Source organism: Camellia sinensis, chromosome 2, assembly GCF_055761805.1.
Source record: "Camellia sinensis isolate YWXY chromosome 2, ASM5576180v1, whole genome shotgun sequence".
NCBI lineage: Eukaryota > Viridiplantae > Streptophyta > Magnoliopsida > Ericales > Theaceae > Camellia > Camellia sinensis.
This window is the reverse complement of record NC_138962.1, coordinates 69,113,243-69,131,581: the sequence shown is the minus strand read 5'-3', so window position 1 is coordinate 69,131,581 and position 18,339 is coordinate 69,113,243. Positions and strand designations below refer to the sequence as shown.

The following is an 18,339-nucleotide window of genomic DNA, read 5'->3' as shown; positions in this document are numbered from 1 at the left end:
GCAAAGGAGGATATATTTTCTCTAATCAAGCAATGGACATGCATGACTGAAATGTTATCAGCTTCCTAATAGCACTGTTCAAGTTTTTTCTGCTTCAAAATTCATTCTAGCTTACATATGGATCATTTATCAAAAGCAACTGCCTTTTACTGATTCGACAGAAACACAATACCCATCTTCTAAACAAATTACTGGGGTTTAAGATGAAAAGAGGGATGCAGAAAACCAAGAGAAAAGGAGAAAACAAAGAAATTTAGGAAAGGTACTGCAGAAAACAGAATATCAAATTTGACTATTGCAATTAAGACAAATCACATAAAATTTTCTTAACATCTCTACATAACCCTAGACATCAAACTAGAATGACAAATGGTATGTACCAAGAAAACATCACTGGGTCCGGCAGAAACAACTCTCAGAAGGTATCTCATTTTGCTCACAATCCCATGAGAGTAACCCTAGAACTAGCGTCGCAAACTTTATACACCTGCAATTCAAACAATGATATATAATTAATAAAACAATATAATTTTAATCTATCAAAAACACCACCATAGTTAAATTTTCCACCTTGGGTTTATCATGTTGCCCATAATTCCCAAGTCACCATAAATTATTGTTGAGAGCCAATGTTCTCTTCCATACCATGGTTGTTTTGCATATGCTGCAGCTCATCTCCCACAGGAGGAACCGAATACAACCCAATGTCTGCTTTCTCCCCCTGTGCATTATTGTTCTCTGAGTGACCCAAATAACCAGACCTCTCATTTTCCTTATTCTGAATGAACGCGCCTCCCACATTAGAACCCGAATTCACTCTCGGTCTTTCGTTACCATCCACAGCCATTACTCCACCATTATTCTGTGGTCCTGACACTACACTGCGTCCCCCAAATACTTGCAACCTCTCCTCTCTTAATCCCACAGCATTCAAACGCGCCGAAACCTCATTCGGACCATCCACTCCATCCACCCCACCCGCACCCACACGCGCACGCTGATTACCAATCCGGTTTTGCTCTGCAACCACGACTGCATTCCCAATACCAACACTATTAACACTAGTACCAGTTTTCTGATTCCTCTCCTGAGCAACCACATTACCAGACCCAGAAACCTCCGCCGACATCAAATCCTTACGCTTCAACTTCTCTTTCGCCACAAGAAACGCAACGTGCTCCAACGCTTCCCTCGCTTTCTTCCTCGCAAAGGACGCCTCTTTGGCCCGCTTCTCCGCCTCGACCTTAGCAGCCAGCGCAGCTTTACCCATCGAATTGGCGGCAATCCTAGCAGCAGCAAGAAGCACTTTGGCCGATTTCTTATCAATCTCTCTCCAAAAGCCATCTCCATCCCCATCTGGGGGATCTTCGGCCTTGACCTTCTTGGCGAGGAAGATGGGAGCGTTAGGGTTGGAGCAGGGAGGGCAAATGTAGGGTTTGGGGGAATTGGGGGGAACGCAGCGAGAGTGAGAATAAGAGTAGCATTTGAAGCAGGTGACAGTGTCATTGGAGGGGGGTTGGCGATCGAAGACGAGGAAGCAGGTGGGGCAGAAGGACTGAGGGTGGAGGCGGAGAACACAAGAAGTGCAGAGGCGCCGGAGGGTGGCGCGGTGGCGGACGTGGAGGAGGAGCCGCCACTCCTCCACCCCGCAGTTGCCGCACACGGGGGCTGTGGGGGTTGGGATCGGAGTATTGGTGGTCTCTTGCTTCATCATTTCATCGAAAAATCAATCAACATTTCAACACAGAGAGAGAGAGAGAGAGAGAGAGAGAGGAGAGATAGATAGATATATAATAAACCCTAAAAGCTGAACCCTAGATTACAAGATATGATTTTGCAGAAGTAATTAGGGTTTTAAGAGAGGAATTGAATGAGGAAGATGGGAAAGAGAGAGAAGAGGAGCTTATGAACTGAGTGCTTGGCAGAAAACGTCGTCGTGATGTCGCGAAACTTGGACTGTTTTGATCATTGCCTCAGAGACGTCTCAAAATGAGATATGTGTAACACATATAACGACGTCGTGGCAGGATGGTGGCAATCTATTTATTGAAATTAGGATACATTACACTCGAAAATTAAAAAATATATATAATTAATTTCATATTTTTTATATAATTATATTAATTTTTCTTCTAATAGTGTCAAAGCGATCAAAGTTAATACAAATAGTAGATAGATATTGATGCTGTTTGGGAAGTTTGTAAGTTGGGTTTTTTTTTTTTTTTTTTAACACTAAAATACAAACTTTTTGCAAAATTAAAAAAAATAAATTCAAACAAAATATCACATATAATCTCATAATCATTTCACTTTTTCTCTTACAAATATCACATTCAACTACAAAAAAATTCAACTATCTTCTTAAATATCAAAAAAATTTTATCTAATAATATTTTATAACTAAAAAAACCTATATAAAAACTCACTCCCCTAAACACCCACATTGTGTTAGATGAAAATCCAAACCCAGTCTATTAGGGATATAAATCTAAGTAAGTTAGGTAAACCTAAGGAAAATAAAAAGTTGACCAGATCCATGGCATATCAGAAAAAAAAAGACCAAAGTTCAACTTGACCACTAACATAATAATAACCATCCGATCAGCATAGATCTAATGGCTAGGGACTAAAATAAGTTGGCCATTATCAAAAAGATCTTTGATAGAAAAACGATCGTCCAATCAGGTAAGATCCGACGATCGTCTTTAAACATAACGTGGCCATTACATCTGACAAAGAGCTAACCATCCAATAAGGAAAGATCCAAATAATTATGTTAAAAATATAATATTTTAAAACTTTAAGGGAGGTGAGAATAATTTACCATTGAAATTAAATGCCTATAATATGTTTGGTTTGAAATTTTTAAAAACAATTTTCTCAATTTGAATTCAAAAAAAATTTTTTTTTAGTGAATTATTCTAATATTAATGGTTGTCTAATGATCTGGACCAATTTGTTACATGAAACTAAAATCTAAGGGTGGATGGTTTAGTTATATCAAAATTATGTGATTATGGGGTTTTTTGGGAAGTAGTTTTTTACTCAATTTTTAACTTTTTACTCATTTTTTGTCATATCATCTCTCACATTTTTTACCTATAAAAAGGCAAAATAGAATTAAAAAAGTCAAAAAATCGATTTTTTACCAACTTTCTAAAACACTCCTATGTGAGCCTTTTTTCAAATGGAATGAGAGGTCAATGTAATTTACAATATATATATCTATATATTTTTTACAATCTTGTTGTGAATTAACCCATTACTCTCCATTTCTTGAATCTTCTATGCCTCTCTCATTCTACATATTTCCATCATTCTAGATATTATCCTATTCCTTTCTTAAAAAATAAATATCCATTATAAGATCAAAAAATAGTTGAAAGCACTAAAAGTGGTGATGTGACAGTGAGCGTGCCTTGTTTTGTTTTGTTTTGTTTTGTTTTTTTTTTTGACATCCTCAATGTATTAATATTATTAGTAGTCTTTTTTTTAGTGGCATGAATCATTGTTGTTATAAGATCTATAAAAAATATACGGTTAGAATTAACTTTCACTGTTCACCAACTAACTACATATAAGGATGTCCAAGTAAAAAGAGTGAAACAAAAATAGTGAGAGGAGAGAAGCTAATAACTGAAACTAATCAAGTGAGATAAAAGAACGTCAAGTGAGACAAACAAGTGAGAAGGGAAGAGGTTATGTCCTGGTTGGTAGTGGGTTTGATCATTCGTTAGGGAGTGGTGGTGTCATTCAAAAAAAGAAATGGAAATGAGAATTAGAAAAACAAAGGAAAAATAGTGAGACAAAATAGAGAGATTTTTATTTATTTTTTATTAATTTAAACAAGGTCGTTATAAGATTTTGAGGCAAAAAAAAGAAGATTTTGAAGAATTACCCAACCTAATGCCAGATACGAATTCAATGAGTAATAATTATAGTAGTATGTTAATGCTCCATCTCCTATTTGTCCTACAAACTTGACAAATTAAGTTAAAAATTATCATGTGAAAAATGCTACTAATGCAGGTTGCTATAAATTTTGGCATAATTTTTTTTTCTTTTTTTTGTTTTTTCTTATTCGTTACTAAAATTTGTCTTTAATTTCATGACCCTAAACATTCTGCAGACGTCTCTCTTTTATTCAGAAATGCTATGTTGATCCTGAAGGTGCCTCAGGGGGGTCTGGCCCTATGGTGGACGGATGAAATTCAGATGGATATTCGTTACAAGTCACAGTATATGATCAGAGGAGTAATAACCTCCAATAGTAATCCTAGTTGTTGGGCTGCTTCGTTTGTTTATGCTCCTCTTCAACGATCAGTTCGTCGGGTTTTCTGGGATTAGTTTCGGAAAATTGCTTCTGAAAATCTATATCCATGGTTATGTATTGGGGACTTCAATGAAATTGGGCTTCTGGAGGAAAAATTTGGAGGTGCAGAATGCAGGATGAGTCAGCTACAATCCTTTCAAGCTTTATTATCTGATTGTGCTCTCATGGATTTGGAATTTAATGGCCTTCCCTTTACCTGGTCAAATAACCAACGTGGAGATGCTAATATACATGAAAGGTTAGACAGAGCAGTTGCATCTGTGGATTGGCGAGCTCTATTTCCTTGTGCCTAGGTATTCCATGAACTTCTTGTTGGGTCAGATCATTGTCCTGTGGTGTTAAATTGCTGCGTACCTCTCAAACGGGTGCCTCGGCTCTTTAAATTTGAAACCATGTGGTCAACGAGTTCTGATTGTGTGGAGGTTATCCGCTCCAAATGGGCTGTCAGTCAGGCTGGATCTCCTATGTTCCAATTAGTAAAGAAACTTCAGTGCTGTAAAGATGGGCTTAGAAGGTGGAGTAAAGAACATTTCGGAAACAATAGCTTGAACATTACTCTTATAAAATCTAAGCTTTTGTCTTTTCAGTCCTAACCCTGGACAGAGGCTAATATGCAGGCTCAAGACCAATTGACCTCTGATCTTCAGACAGCTCTTTCTAAGGAGGAAATGTTTCTTCATCAAAGATCCCGTATCCGATGGCTAAATTATGGAGACAAGAACTCTTCGTTTTTTCATGCCTCGATGATCCAACGAAACCAGATTCTTCGCTTACAAACAGAGGATGGGACATGGATAAACTCGGAATCGGATATTAATCACCATCTCTTGAGTTTCTTCTCTTCTTTATTCACAAGTGTTGGAAACAGAAACTTAATGGAGGCCTTATCTGTTGTGGAGCCTATGGTCTCCGATGTTATGAATAGGGGCTTAATTCAACCGGTCAGTGATGAAGAGATCAAGGCAGCAGTATTCCAATTAGGGGCAGTGAAGTCTCCGGGGCCGGATGGCTTTCCAAGGTTTTTCTATCAGACTTATTGGGATGAAGTGGAAGTAAAGGTCTGTGAAGCTGTGCAAAGTTTTTTTCTGGGAGGATATCTGCTCAAAGAACTCAATCACACCAATCTGATTTTGATTCCCAAGGTTTGCAATCCGATGTTGTTATCCCAATTTCGCCTCATCAGCTTATGTAATTTCAACCTGAAAATCATTACAAAGATCCTTGCCAATCGTCTGAAGCCAATCCTGAAACACCTTATCTCTCCAAACCAATCAGCTTTTGTTCCGGGGCGAATGATTCAAGACAATGTAGTTGTGGCCCATGAAGCGTTCCATGCTCTCAAATTAAAAAAAATCAGGGGCTGTTGGTAATATGGCTATCAAACTCGACTTCAACAAGGCCTATGATCGGATCGAATGGGACTTTTTAGCTGCTGTTCTGCAAAAGTTGGGGTTCCACTCTAAATGGGTTAATTGGGTAATGGAATGTGTTACTACTGTCAGCTTCTCTATTTTTGCTAATGGTGAAAAAAGAGCCTCTTTTATGCCTTCCCGAGAGCTCCGACAAGGTGATCCCTTCTCTCCATATCTTTTTATTTTAGTGGCGGATGTTCTATCAAAACTCCTCAACCGGAGTCTCACTCAAAATCAGATCTCGGGGATGAAAATTACAAGGCACTGCCCAACTCTTTCGCATTTATTTTTTGCGGACGATGTGCTTCTCTTTCTTAAGGCTAATACTCAAGAATGTAAATCTGTGTTGGAGGTTCTGGACATTTACTGCAGGGCATCTGGTCAACAAGTCAACTTTGACAAATCAAGTGTGCAATTCTCCACAAATGTTTAGCTACAGGTGTGCAACTCAATCTGTGCCTTCTCGGGTCTCAAAACTACCCCTGCTAATGCCAAATATTTGGGTTTACCCTCATTCTGGGGTCGGTCAAAAGCGGAAGCTTTTTAATTCATAATAGAAAAAGTTCTCTCCAAGTTACAAGGATGGAAGTCAAAATTGTTATCACAAGCGGGGAAAGAGATTTTGATCAAAGCAGTAGTACAAGCAATCCCATCATACGCTATGGCATGTTTCGCTTTTCCAAAATGGATTTGTACACGGTTGAAGGCATATATTAGCACATTTTGGTGGGGTGGGGATCCAGAAGGCAGAGGGATTCATTGGATCAATTGGGACCTTTTGGCGCTATCAAAATTTAAAGGAGGACTAGGTTTCCGAGATTTCAAAGCTTTTAATTTAGCCCTTTTAGCTCAACAAGGTTGGAGTTTACTGAAGTATCTGAACTCCTTTTGTGCTCGCATCTTGCAAGGTATCTACTTTCCTCACTCCTCTTTCTTGGAAGCGGTGAAAGGGCGTAGGGCTTCATGGGCGTAGGGCTAGTATTTTGCAGGGAAGAAATGTGCTTATGGAAGGGTTGAGATGGCAAATTCACAGCGGTGCAAATGTTCAGTTCTGGAAAGATAAATGGGTGCCAACTCTCCCTAAATTCAAGCTCTTCACTCCTGTTCCTGATGGATCTGTGATCTCGAAAGTAGAAGATGTTATTGACTCTACCTGTAAGAGATGAAAGGCTGATGTTTTTCGAACCCTGGTTTCTGAATCTGAAATGGAAGCAATCAGGACAATTCCTTTTCCATTGGCACCTACAGAAGATGCACTGATTTGGCATTTTGACTCAATAGGGGTTTATTCAGTAAAATCTGGATATCATGTAGCTCTGTCAAAAACGCAAAACCAGTGGATTCAGAGACCCTCTTCCTCTTTTTGCCCCCCAGACACCTTTTGGAAGTTGATTTGGTCTCTCAAAGTTCCTCCAAAAATCTGCCATTTCTGGTGGAGAGCGTGTAAGAATGTGTTGGCCTCCAGAGAAAACTTGTTTCGAAGAAGGTGTGCCCCTTCTAATGTTTGCCCAATATGTCAATGCAAAGTTGAATCGGTGGAACATTTGCTTTTCGAGTGTGGATAGGTTAGAACCGTTTGGTTCGAGAGTGATTTGCACTTCAAAGTTGATTGTGGAGCTATTCAATCGATTGAAAAATGGTTGTGTGAGCTGGTGGCAAATTTCAAGAATGAGGAGGACCGAGCTTCCTGCCTCGGTAAAGTAGCTTGGATTGGCTGGTTCATTTGGAAGGATCGAAACAATTATGTTTTCAACCATCACCCTGTGGAGCCCTCCTCGACTTTACATCGAGCTCGAATGGCAATGGCGGAATTTGAGTATGTAACGATAAGCCCAGTTGTTTCCTTTTCTCACAGGCCTTCTCTGAACCCAACTGCAGTGGGCAACTGGATACCCCCTGATCAAGGCCAATTCAAAATCAGTTGGGATGTGGCTACGAAAAAAGGTTCCTCCCAAGCCTCTATTGCAATGGTATTAAGGAATGCTTCGGGACGGATTCTGCATGGCTTATCCAAGAAAGAATTTATCTCCTCTTCATTCCAAGGTGAAGCTCTAGCTTGCAGATGGGCATGTCTCTTTGCTCAAAACTGCGGTTTACCAGGGGCGATTATAGAAGGAGATAACAAATCAGTCATCCTCCTCAGCGTATCAGAGACTATTCCTCCTTGGGAGTATGGACTGATTATTGATGATATTAAGAGATTGGCTTCTCAGGAAGGGTTACGCCTTCAATGGAGACCTCGAGCTGCAAATCGTGTAGCCCATTGGGTGGCACAAGCCTCGCTGCATGGTCATCTCCCTCCGGACTAGGTCCCAAACCCACCAGCTGCCCTTGTTGCTTTATTAGGTGCTGGTTAGTTTTTTTGATTTCTGATGTTGTTCTGCTTTCTTTGCTTGGCTGTTATTTCCCCTGTTCAAAAAAAAAAAAAAAAAAAAAAAAAAAGACTATAATATAATTTATATTAGCTTCCATTGAACACTCAACCAATAAAAAATTATAAAAATTCCCATTAAAAATAATCATGAGCAAATTATGTCTCTATTCTTATGGTAGCATCCAAAGCATATGTAATGTGAATGAAACCTAACACATAAAAATTAATGATATTTATATAATCCAGATATTTTTTTTGGTTCACATAACTATTGAGGTCCTTTTTTAGCTATATACATGCACTACAAATTTGAAATGATTAAAAGCAATTGACTTTTCATAATTTTACTAGTACTCCTTAGTGCTTTCCTCATTTACTTAATTATTTGAAACATGGTTACAGTCAATCAATGGAAATTAAATTCATGTACAAATTCTTATCAGTGAATGTTAAAAGGAAACAGAAAATTCATGTTTTGTTAGAGAGGTCACTTTGATAACTGATGAATAATGAGCTGATATAACTATGAGTCTTGCTAGTAGTTGAGTTGGTGAGAGAAAAGAACAAAATGAAAACAAATTTTATGTTATTGCAATACATCAGATATCAGATTTGGTGCATTTGAACTTATGTGTGCTAAAATTTGACCACACAACCAAATTGAATATTCCTCCAAACATTTCGAGAACAAAGTCGAAGAACACGTGCACTAGATAGAATTAACACCTAAAAAGATGAACATAATAACTAACCTAGTTGCTGTCAAAATCGAACCAAGCCGAACTATGCTCACCCCTAATATGTGGAATGACATAAGCAATTGTCGTGCTTTTATTAACAGTTGCCTAATGATGTGGACGAATTTGTTACGTGAAGCTAAAATTTAAGGGTGGATGAATTACTTATGTCAAAATTGTGTGGTTAAGTGTATTTTCATTAAACCGAAGGGGAGATCAATGCAATTTACCCAAAAAAAAAGGAACATGCTCTCAATCTTGTTGAAAATCAACCCATGACTCTCCATTTCTTGAATCTTCTAGGCCTCTCCCATTCTTCATATTTCCATCACTCTAGATATTATCCTATTCCTTTCTTAAAATATAAATCTCCACCATAAGATCTGTCACAAATATATAGCTAGAATAACTTTCACAATTCACTAACTAATTATAAATAGGGATGGATGTCCAAGTGAAAAGAGTGAAACAAGAATGGTAGAGGAAAGAAACTATAACAGGAACAATGAGAGGAAATAAACTAAAAAGTTATCACTGCAGGAAATTCAGCTTTTAGTGGCGTTTAAAAAACGCCGCTAAAAGTGCCAAAAACGCCACCAATTCTTTTTGTGACGCTTAGCGCCAAACGCCGATGACGCGGCCGTCGCTATAGCTTTATGGCGTTTTAAAAACGTCGTGATATTAGTATAGGCGGCGTTTTTAAAAACGCCGCCAAATGTCCTCCTAAACACACGCTGACGTCACTGACGATATTTAGCGACGTTTTTTGAAAAACGCCGTCATATCTTTTTAAACAAATATGACCGTTAGCATGTAAGGTTTCAGAGGCGTTTGTAAAAACGCCGTCATATCCTTTTTTTTTTTTTTTTTTTTTTGGAAATTGTACTAATTTTATTTGATTGAACTAAAAAAATATCTGTAATAACACTAATATAAAATAACAACTCCCATTCAAATAGTTGTAATGAAGCATTAATTCACTTTCTCATTCAATTAATATCCAATCACCATTACCCACAAAATTAACATATCCAAAATCCAAAACGTTAACCACAAACTAACATATATCCAAAAATCATGTCTTAACATTAACCACAAACTAACATATATACAAAAATCATGTCTTAGCATTAAAGTTGTAGTCTTCACTGGTCTACATGCCTGCATCATAACATAAACTGTAATGAGATTCACCAAAATAAACACAAATTGAAGAATTCGTACCCAATACTTATAAATAGTACTTAAAACTTGAAGAAGCACTAACAAGAAGATTTTATCACATACCAAGAAGCACTAAATACATATAAAGAAAAAATAAAAATAAAAATAAAAACGCTTTTCAAATTTGAATCCAACCAAAAATGTGGGCCAATGTTGAATGCTTATTGTTGAATGCTTATTGTTGAATACAGTTTGTAACACAAGAAAGACTAGAAACTTACAGTTTGTAGCATCATCCTCATTCATTCCCAAGAAGAGAGAAGCATCTTGAATGCTTATTGTTGAATAAGCAGCTAGCAGTAGCTGAAACATCTTTGAATAAACACCAATCAAAAGGAGTAATATTATGATTTGCCTCATGAAATAATCTCTTAAAACTAAGACTAAGACTATTTTCAACCTAACGGGTGGCCTATTAATAGTGTGACCACAAGTTTAGAACTCATTAATATTTAACAGGTTGCCAAATTTTTTATGCAAATCTAAAGAAAAATAGAAGCCCAAATACCTGCTGCTTCAGGTCATAAGGATCAGCTCCTTTCTCCTTCATATCAGCAGTCTTTGCAGCTTCTCTCTCAACCTCTTTCTCATAGGAATGCATCTCCTTAACGATACGTTTGCAAGTAGACGTCTTGATTTTCAGATTTCTAAGAGTTGCCATGTTAAGCCTGTTAAAGGAGACATTACCCTGTGAAAAAACCTTTTTTCACACAAACAAAACCAGGTGATGAAAAAAAGCATCACAAGTTCACAAATCTGAAACTGTGTGCCTCATCTCATCCAATCTTTGAGGCACCGAACAAAGTAGCAGCCCGAGGTTTTTTGAAGCTTCAGGCTAAACATCTAAATGAAGCCTTATCTTCGGAAAATTGGGACCTTCATTAATAAGATTTTTTTATATACATATTTTTTAGGCGGGTCTTGAGTGAAAGGGTAAATGGCTTAATGGTTGAGCCACCTCTGCATCAAAGCATAGAATCATGTGTTTTCCACCAAAACATAAAACAAAAAGATATATTCCTGCAAAACACAAGATCAGAATGTTTATCAAGTTCCTGCAAAACACATAGATAACAGCAATAAGCATGGGAAAAATGACTGTATCTTGACACAAGATCAGAATAAAACCTTCATATGTTACATGACAGGCAGCAGCCACAGCACTTCTTTTTTAACATTACACACAACCAAATATATACTTGTTGCACCTGTCCTCCTGTTTGACAATCCCTGCATCATTTATCCAACAATCATGTACACAATGTCTACCATACCATCCATTCCAAAGCTAGAAAATTTATGAAATGCAAAGCATCAAATAAAAAAGTAAATACAAATACAGTCACTATATCTGAATCTAATCCAATGGCAAAAAGTAAATAAAAAAGCTAGAGGAAACGACATGCTCATGCTTGAATATCTTTTGCTGCTTTAAGATATGCTGTTGCAAAAGGGATTCGGTACCAGATAAAGTGCAGAAACATGCCTGCAATAGTATCCTTGGTGTTGATACAGCAGTAAAACCAGTTGCTGTTAAAGGAGATAGAAGCAAATCTGTGTTGTTTGATGCATCCATGTTGGCCAAAGAGATGAATAAATTAGGAGAGGAAAAAAAATGGGAGATAATAAGCAAAGTTTGGGTCGAATTGCTGTCCTATGCAGCGTGTCGTTGCAGAGCCATTACCCATGCCTCACAACTCAGCAAAGGTGGGCAGCTCATCACTTTGGTTTGGCTGTTGATGGCTCATTTTGGGTTAGGGAGTCAATTTCAAATAAGTGAAGGGCATGCAAGGGCAAAGCTGATTGTGAGGAAGTAACTGAATTTGATTTCTTGTATGTCAATTGAAGATTGTGTGCTTGTTTGTTGTAGTCCTCTTTGGAAAATATAGTTTTCAGTGATGTAAAGAACATATTTTGCAGTTTGAATGTGTAATTTATTTTGGCCTCTTATTAAGGGTTTATCGTGATTTTACTCATTTGATACCTAAATCTTCTTTCTTACCCGTGTAGTAAACAGAGTAATTGCAGGTAATATGCAGTCCCCTTCATCCCTTTCCCCGCTTGCTAATATATATAAACTAATTTCTATTCTTTTCTGTAATTTAAGCGTAACTGACATGTGGATAATCGATGTTTCATTTCTTGAATCTATTGGCATTCTCTAAGATCATGAAGAAGTATGACAAGGTTTCACAATTTTGTTTTCACGATAATTGAACTGAACTGTAAAGTTATTAAATTTTGTTGCTTTTCCTTTTCTTATTATTAACTAAATCACAGATCACTTCAAGGAATGCATCGAAAGTTTTATTAGAGATGATAGACAAATCTTATATCGGCAGCTCTGATGAGGTTTGATGCACTTCACAAGTTTCTGTCTAATCTCAGTGGGATTAAATCTCTACTTTCTGATCCATAGAAATGGTAGAGGTCAAATGGAAATTGCAGAAAAAGGAATTAATACTTTGGTTGAGTCTTAAAAATCTGATCTCTAAAAAAAATTCAAAACTAGTTTGGTATAAGAAGGAAAAAAAAACTCAAATTCATATGGTTTCTCTTTTTTGGGACGGAAATAATCTTTGAAAATTGAAAATATCGAACAGAGAATTTCTTGGGTAAGACTTTTGTTGCAAGAAGATATTGGACATTTTTATCTCAAATACTCAGCAGCAAATGCTGCACAAATTTATGGTATTGTTGTTGTATTAAACAAGTCATGAACATGACTGATGCACACGTAACTTAGGGACCATTCTATACGTCGACCAAGTACCAGATAAATCACTACATTACAAGCTTAAGTTTAAATAGGACCTCATCTCTTTCTGATAGCGTCGAAATGCTGAATCGCTGTGGACATGGATGACCATTTTGAAGAACAGGTTGTCACTAGATACAGAACCAATAAGCAGCAGGAAAACGCCTCTCTCTCATCAAACGAATCATTTCCTGGCTTGAACAAAAACTTAAGGTTAATATTACAGGAAATGAAGAATTCTAAGTCAGAAACAAATTATACAATATTAGATGCATCATACCCAAAGACAACCACAAAATATACAAACACCAAATGCAAATATTAGACATCAATCAAATCTTAAAAGCAATATTAAACAATAATGTCTGATAAGCTCAATAAAATTGTTATAACTCAATAGACAGTCACTTCAAGAACCAATGGACCAAATGACAGATAACATTACGAAGCCATAAAGATCAAGCAGTTTATGAAACAGATATAACATTATCTAAGCAGATTATGAAACTATTGTAGGAAAAGTAAATTCATACTTCAGAAAAATCTGCAAAAAGTATGGCCTGACCTGCAATTTAGTGGTAGAAAAATCAGCAGGATGTGCTTGTAAAAATTTTGAAAGAACAAATTGATCAGCATTTCTGGAATGTGAATCAGTTGCACCATTTCCAAACCAGTCTAAATAATCAGGGCAGAAAGAAGTCCCAACACTCTGAAGAAGAGCTTTTATTTGCTGCAATTGTATCGTCAGAATCAAATTACTTCTCCGTAATGTAATCAACAGTAATTCTAACTTGTCCCTTCTTGATAATGTACAATCCCAAGAAAGCCTCATCCTTCATACACGGCAAAATGTAAGGGAAGGAAGATTAAAAAAAAAATAAGGCATTTAATTCGAAATAGAATATTTACCCTATCAGCTATTATCTGCCCCTCAGAAAAGGAAACTTCAGAAAGAGATTCTGCAATGTGACTCAGCTGTAGGATTGTCAACCTCGAGAGCAGATCTACTGATCGAAGCAACTTCAATGATGATAAATTTGAAAATTCTGACGTAAGAATTCCTCGAAAATCTTCCCTTTTTAAAGCCCAAAGAGTTCCACTTGTCACAGCACGGACAGAGGCCTGGAGTGGTTTGTTATTCCTAAGTGAAATGTACCGGAGGAAACCACATACAGTAAGAATGAAACTACCATGGTTAACATTAACAAATTCAAGGAAATCATGATCCTAAATGTTCACAATAAGTCATGAAATGAACCATGTTTCTTAGAAAATAATTATGGATCTAAGATCACCAGAGTTGTGTTTGTTTGAGAACACTAGAAATAATCCTGATCAAAACATGTCTGCAATCATTTCTGATTTAAATTATGCTGGAGCTTTTGATCTTAGGTACCAATAAAGAGTATGTAAAGTCAACCCATCAATGATTAGGTGGGATCCACAAATGTAGTGGCTGATGATTCGCTTTTGCTTATTCAAAGGGCTAATTATTTATACACCATTTTACTCATTATGTAAACATGAATGGCATTTTTGGAAAATACGATACTGACACTTAAATCCAGACACAGGAAAATTATTAATGGAGAGAGTTTTATTCATTTAAGTAAACATGAACGGCATTTATGGAAAATATGCTACTAACAATTAAATCCAGATACAGGAAAATTTAATGGAGAGAAAGAGAACTCACATTAGTGCCAGCTCTCCAAATGATGATAATCTTTCAGCTGTATACAGATGCAGAACCCATGGAACCTCTCCATCTTTTTCTTCCTGCTATTTATGATATCTTATTAACATTGTAACTGAAGAAATTTACAGGGAATAAGCTGCAACATAAAATCGGAAATATTCTCCTCCAGAAAACATGTATTTCATAAGAAGACAACTATTGGTCTAAGACAACTAGGAATGTCATTTACTGAACATTTCAGAAGACAATTTTAAGAATCAAATAAAAAGATATCATATGAGTTCACATCCACAATGTTGCTTTGACTTGGGTCACTAACCTTACAAGTGCAGTGGACCCCTTGCCCATTTCCCCTGACTAATTGCATCTTTCAACTCATTATATGAGTTCACATCCACAATGTTACTGCAGACAAAATCAAGCATTTCTTAAAAAAAAAATGAAATAGAAAAACTAACAAACAAACAAACAAAATAAGGAATTGAATCGATCAAAATAATCACAGAGAAACAGAACAGATCAGAAACGAATAATTAAGTGATTTATTCTAGAAAAATTATTCCAGCAAACTGTTTTTCAGTAACTAAACAGACAGAATCACAGATTTGAAGCTCAAATAACAAACAATCAACAATCAAATTAAACTTCATAAACACAATCATATACATACATACACATATATACATATATATATATGCAATTTGTATAGATCAAAAAGAAAAACAAACCTCTGATCGAAGAAGACAAAGAGTTCCAAATCCACGGAGATGAATCATGGAGCTGTGCTCAAAATCGAACTTCGAAATCACAATCCTGAGATGAATCACCGACCTGTAGAAGAATCGAAGAAGAATCACTAAGAACTAAGAGAGTGAAGAAGAATTGAGAGCCCTAAGGGCTTAAGACCTATATAGAGCCCTAAACAAAAGTATTCACTAAGCAAAACATTGATCCAAAACAGGGATAAATCACAAACAAAACAACCTCTGATCGAAGACATAAATCACGGAGCTGTGCTCAAAATCAAACTTCGAAATCGCAATCCCGGTATGAATCACCGAACTGATGAAGATTCGAAGAAGAATCACTGAGTAAGAGACTGGGAAGAATCGATCCTCTGAGAGAGAGATTTGGAGAAACAGATTCGATTCTGTGAGAGAGAGAGAGCAAGAGAGTGAGTGAGACAGGATTCGATCGTCTTGACGGCAGTGCTCAAAATAGGGTTTTCAAAATAAAGGTTTGGAGAGACAAAAGAGGGTGGGAAGAGAAACCGGATTTGGAGGCGCTTTTGAAACGTCTTCCATTCACAAAACGGTACCGTTTTAATTTATAACAAATGCGACGTTTAAAAAACGTCGTTAATTATTAGAAAAGGTGACGTTTACTAAAACGCCGTTAATGAAACGCCGTTAAAACCCTAATTTCCTGTAGTGTATGAGAGAGAGTTAATTCCAATCCCAAACCCAGCACACTAGAACTATCTCCGTTTTGTTGGAAAGCTCCCAAAGAAGGCTCCTTCAAACTCAATACTGATGGAGCCTCCAAAGAAAACCCAGGTCAAACTTCTGCTGGTGGCCTAATTCGAGATCACTTGGGACGATGGGGAAGTGGTTGTAGAAAAAACATTGGATGTTGCTCTAGCATGGTAGTGGGATTCTAGGCTTTGAGAGATGGACTTCAGCTTGCTCTTGAATTTCATATACGACTGCAGGTACCTCTTGAAGGAGTTAGAAGCGAGCACCTTTAATCACATCTACAGAGAAGCTAATGCTTGTGCTGATCTCTTAGCTAATATAAGATGTTTTTGGCTGAAGAATTATGTGTATTCCTTTCTACTCCTCCTTGTATTTCGTTGCAACGTGCAGCTGATGCTAGAGGGGTAACTTACCCTAGAATATTGTAATCTCACTTTATGTTATAATATTTATTGTTTTACCAAAACAAAAAAAGTTAGGTGAATAACCCAAGTGAGAGAAACAAGTGAGAAGGGCAGTAAGAGAAATATATATGTGGTCGGTTCAATAAAATTGTTTATCTTATAATATAGATGATAATTGTTTTATTTTGAATAAATTACACTGACATTCTTTGAAATATCATTGCTTTCCTTCAATGATATTTCGAAGCAATGATATTTCAAAGAATATACTATGTTATAGACTTGTTTTAGCAACCTACCATGTTATTCTTGAAAGGATATACTATGCCAACAGCCAAGCATTCATACTCGTATTATCTTTGTCTTCATTACCAAAGACCACACTTTTAACCCACATAACTATGTTATAGACTTGTACTAGCTTAACCAATTTCCAAAAATTTTAGAGAACTAGATAGGAATGTGGTGCATCACACTCGTACAAACTAAGCAAATTTCCAAAAATTTTAGAGAACCAGATGGGAATGTGTTGTATCACAGGGATCACAGGATTTGCGTTGATTATGGCAACATTGGTGGCATTGGGCTGCGCCCGAGATGGGGTTGAGTTGCTGTAAATAAGGCTACAAGGGGCTGTGTTCAGGGCCGGCCTTGGCCTAAGGCCAATAAGGCTTGTGTCTTAGGCTCCACAATTTTGGCCTAAAAAAAGGGTCCCCAAATTTAATAAATTGTTATAGGCCCAACTTTTTTTTGTTTGTTTTTTGTTTTTTTTTGTTTTAGGATCAATTTAGAGGGCCCAAAATGTTTTATTGGGCCCATGTTTAGTTCAGTCCATATTTATGTGGTTTGGCCCATATTTATTAAAATAAAATATATAAAAAACAAATAAAGTGTTTGGGCCCAACCCAAACTATACATACAATATACAACATTGTTCACTTAATATATGAAAGTAAATTTTAGTTTGTAATTTTAATGATTATATGTGCAAGTATATTTAAATAAAAAATTTGTGAATACTTATCATTTTAATCATAAATTTTTTATTTAAAAAAAATATATTAGAGGGACCCCATTTTCATAGTTCGCCTTAGGCCCCACAAATCTCAGGGCCGGCTCTGACTGTGTTGGACAATAGCATTGGTCGATTTCAACTATGACTATGACGTTGGGGATTAGGACGCCAATTATTTAACAAAATGGATATGTGATTTTTTTATATAGATTTTTAGATGTAATCCACATGCTAGAGCAACTTCAACCATGCTAATCATTTATTGCTAGCTGAATGAGATAAAAAGTACCAATTTTATTTTAACTAGTCACTTTACCTTGGTAATTACTCTAATGCTACTCTCTATTTAGCTCTCTATCCAAACTAACTTATGGATGATAGTATTTTATGGCATGCCACATCAACGTTAGAGATGAAAGGAAAGAAGATAGAGTGTTTCTTGGAGTTTGAAGGGCCTTCAACGGCTCTCTAAATGAAGACAATAAAAATATAAATAAAATATAAAATAAAATAAAAGAAGCTAAATTAACTTAGCATTTAGAGAGCCTGTTGGAGCAATAAAAAAAATAAAAATAGCTAATTATTTTACCTAAGAAGTCTCATTTGAAGAGTCCATTAGAATTGCTCTACACTAACTATTAGCTTGTGCAACTTTTTTACTGTTGAACATTTTTTTTAAAACAAAAATATTTTACACCCCCTTTCCCTCTCATCCCCTTGATCCCCTTTTCCTCCAATTGGCCAGTTTTTCTTTCCTATTTTTTTTTCTTTTCCTTCTCCTCTAATCACCACCCTCCACGTGTGTGTGAGGATGGTGGAGGTAGTGATTGGAGGGGTCTCTATCAATGCTCTTTTTAAAAACCCAGTTGTAGACAAATAATAGTAATTCAATCCCATTTACAAAATCT

The 18,339-nt window shown here is 36.5% G+C and overlaps 3 protein-coding genes across 6 annotated transcripts; all 3 read right to left on the bottom strand.

The window, feature by feature from the left end:
* Positions 1-252: 252 nt before the first annotated feature.
* On the bottom strand, positions 253-2,454 carry LOC114268174 (uncharacterized). 2 transcript variants are annotated; one of them, XM_028209288.2, is made up of 2 exons: positions 571-2,454; positions 253-487 (listed from the first exon to the last, which is right to left on the bottom strand). In XM_028209288.2, exon 1 carries the CDS (start codon positions 1,712-1,714, stop codon positions 614-616), a length of 1,101 nt encoding a protein of 366 aa, XP_028065089.1. In that variant the 5' UTR covers positions 1,715-2,454; the 3' UTR covers positions 253-487; positions 571-613. The 2 variants fall into 2 exon arrangements, with proteins under 2 accessions (XP_028065089.1, XP_028065090.1); XM_028209289.2 differs by having other exon boundaries at positions 646-2,454.
* Positions 2,455-9,812: 7,358 nt separating this feature from the next.
* On the bottom strand, positions 9,813-11,345 carry LOC114299471 (tubulin-folding cofactor A-like). Of its 2 annotated transcripts, XM_082914781.1 has the most exons (4): positions 11,209-11,345; positions 10,589-11,100; positions 10,302-10,392; positions 9,813-10,017 (listed from the first exon to the last, which is right to left on the bottom strand). In XM_082914781.1, the coding sequence occupies exons 2-4, from the start codon at positions 10,739-10,741 to the stop codon at positions 10,010-10,012; spliced, it is 252 nt and encodes an 83-aa protein (XP_082770907.1). In that variant the 5' UTR covers positions 10,742-11,100; positions 11,209-11,345; the 3' UTR covers positions 9,813-10,009. The 2 variants fall into 2 exon arrangements, with proteins under 2 accessions (XP_082770907.1, XP_082770908.1); XM_082914782.1 differs by lacking the exon at positions 11,209-11,345 and having other exon boundaries at positions 10,302-10,383; positions 10,589-10,881.
* On the bottom strand, positions 11,303-15,839 carry LOC114259986 (protein phosphatase 2C and cyclic nucleotide-binding/kinase domain-containing protein-like). Of its 2 annotated transcripts, none has more exons than XM_082914780.1 (6): positions 15,266-15,839; positions 14,857-14,942; positions 14,535-14,617; positions 13,748-13,979; positions 13,404-13,568; positions 11,303-11,566 (listed from the first exon to the last, which is right to left on the bottom strand). In XM_082914780.1, exons 2-6 carry the CDS (start codon positions 14,902-14,904, stop codon positions 11,438-11,440), a joined length of 657 nt encoding a protein of 218 aa, XP_082770906.1. In that variant the 5' UTR covers positions 14,905-14,942; positions 15,266-15,839; the 3' UTR covers positions 11,303-11,437. The 2 variants fall into 2 exon arrangements, 1 of the variants encoding a protein (XP_082770906.1); XR_014361066.1 differs by lacking the exon at positions 11,303-11,566 and adding an exon at positions 12,894-13,029 and having other exon boundaries at positions 13,404-13,671; positions 13,748-13,960; positions 15,266-15,404.
* Positions 15,840-18,339: the final 2,500 nt, after the last annotated feature.

What these genes read in the sequence shown, in the direction of transcription:
- LOC114268174 (XM_028209288.2), bottom strand. Translation starts at nt 1,714, where the DNA reads ATGATGAAGCAAGAGACCACCAATACTCCGATCCCAACCCCCACAGCC.
- LOC114299471 (XM_082914781.1), bottom strand. Translation starts at nt 10,741, where the DNA reads ATGGCAACTCTTAGAAATCTGAAAATCAAGACGTCTACTTGCAAACGT. An exon ending in CTTATGACCTGAAGCAGCAG is followed by an intron (nt 10,393 to 10,588) that starts GTATTTGGGCTT and finishes GTTTATTCAAAG; the next exon opens with ATGTTTCAGCTACTGCTAGC.
- LOC114259986 (XM_082914780.1), bottom strand. Translation starts at nt 14,904, where the DNA reads ATGCAATTAGTCAGGGGAAATGGGCAAGGGGTCCACTGCACTTGTAAG. An exon ending in GGGTCCACTGCACTTGTAAG is followed by an intron (nt 14,618 to 14,856) that starts GTTAGTGACCCA and finishes CATAAATAGCAG; the next exon opens with GAAGAAAAAGATGGAGAGGT. An exon ending in GGCAGATAATAGCTGATAGG is followed by an intron (nt 13,569 to 13,747) that starts GTAAATATTCTA and finishes ATACAATTGCAG; the next exon opens with CAAATAAAAGCTCTTCTTCA.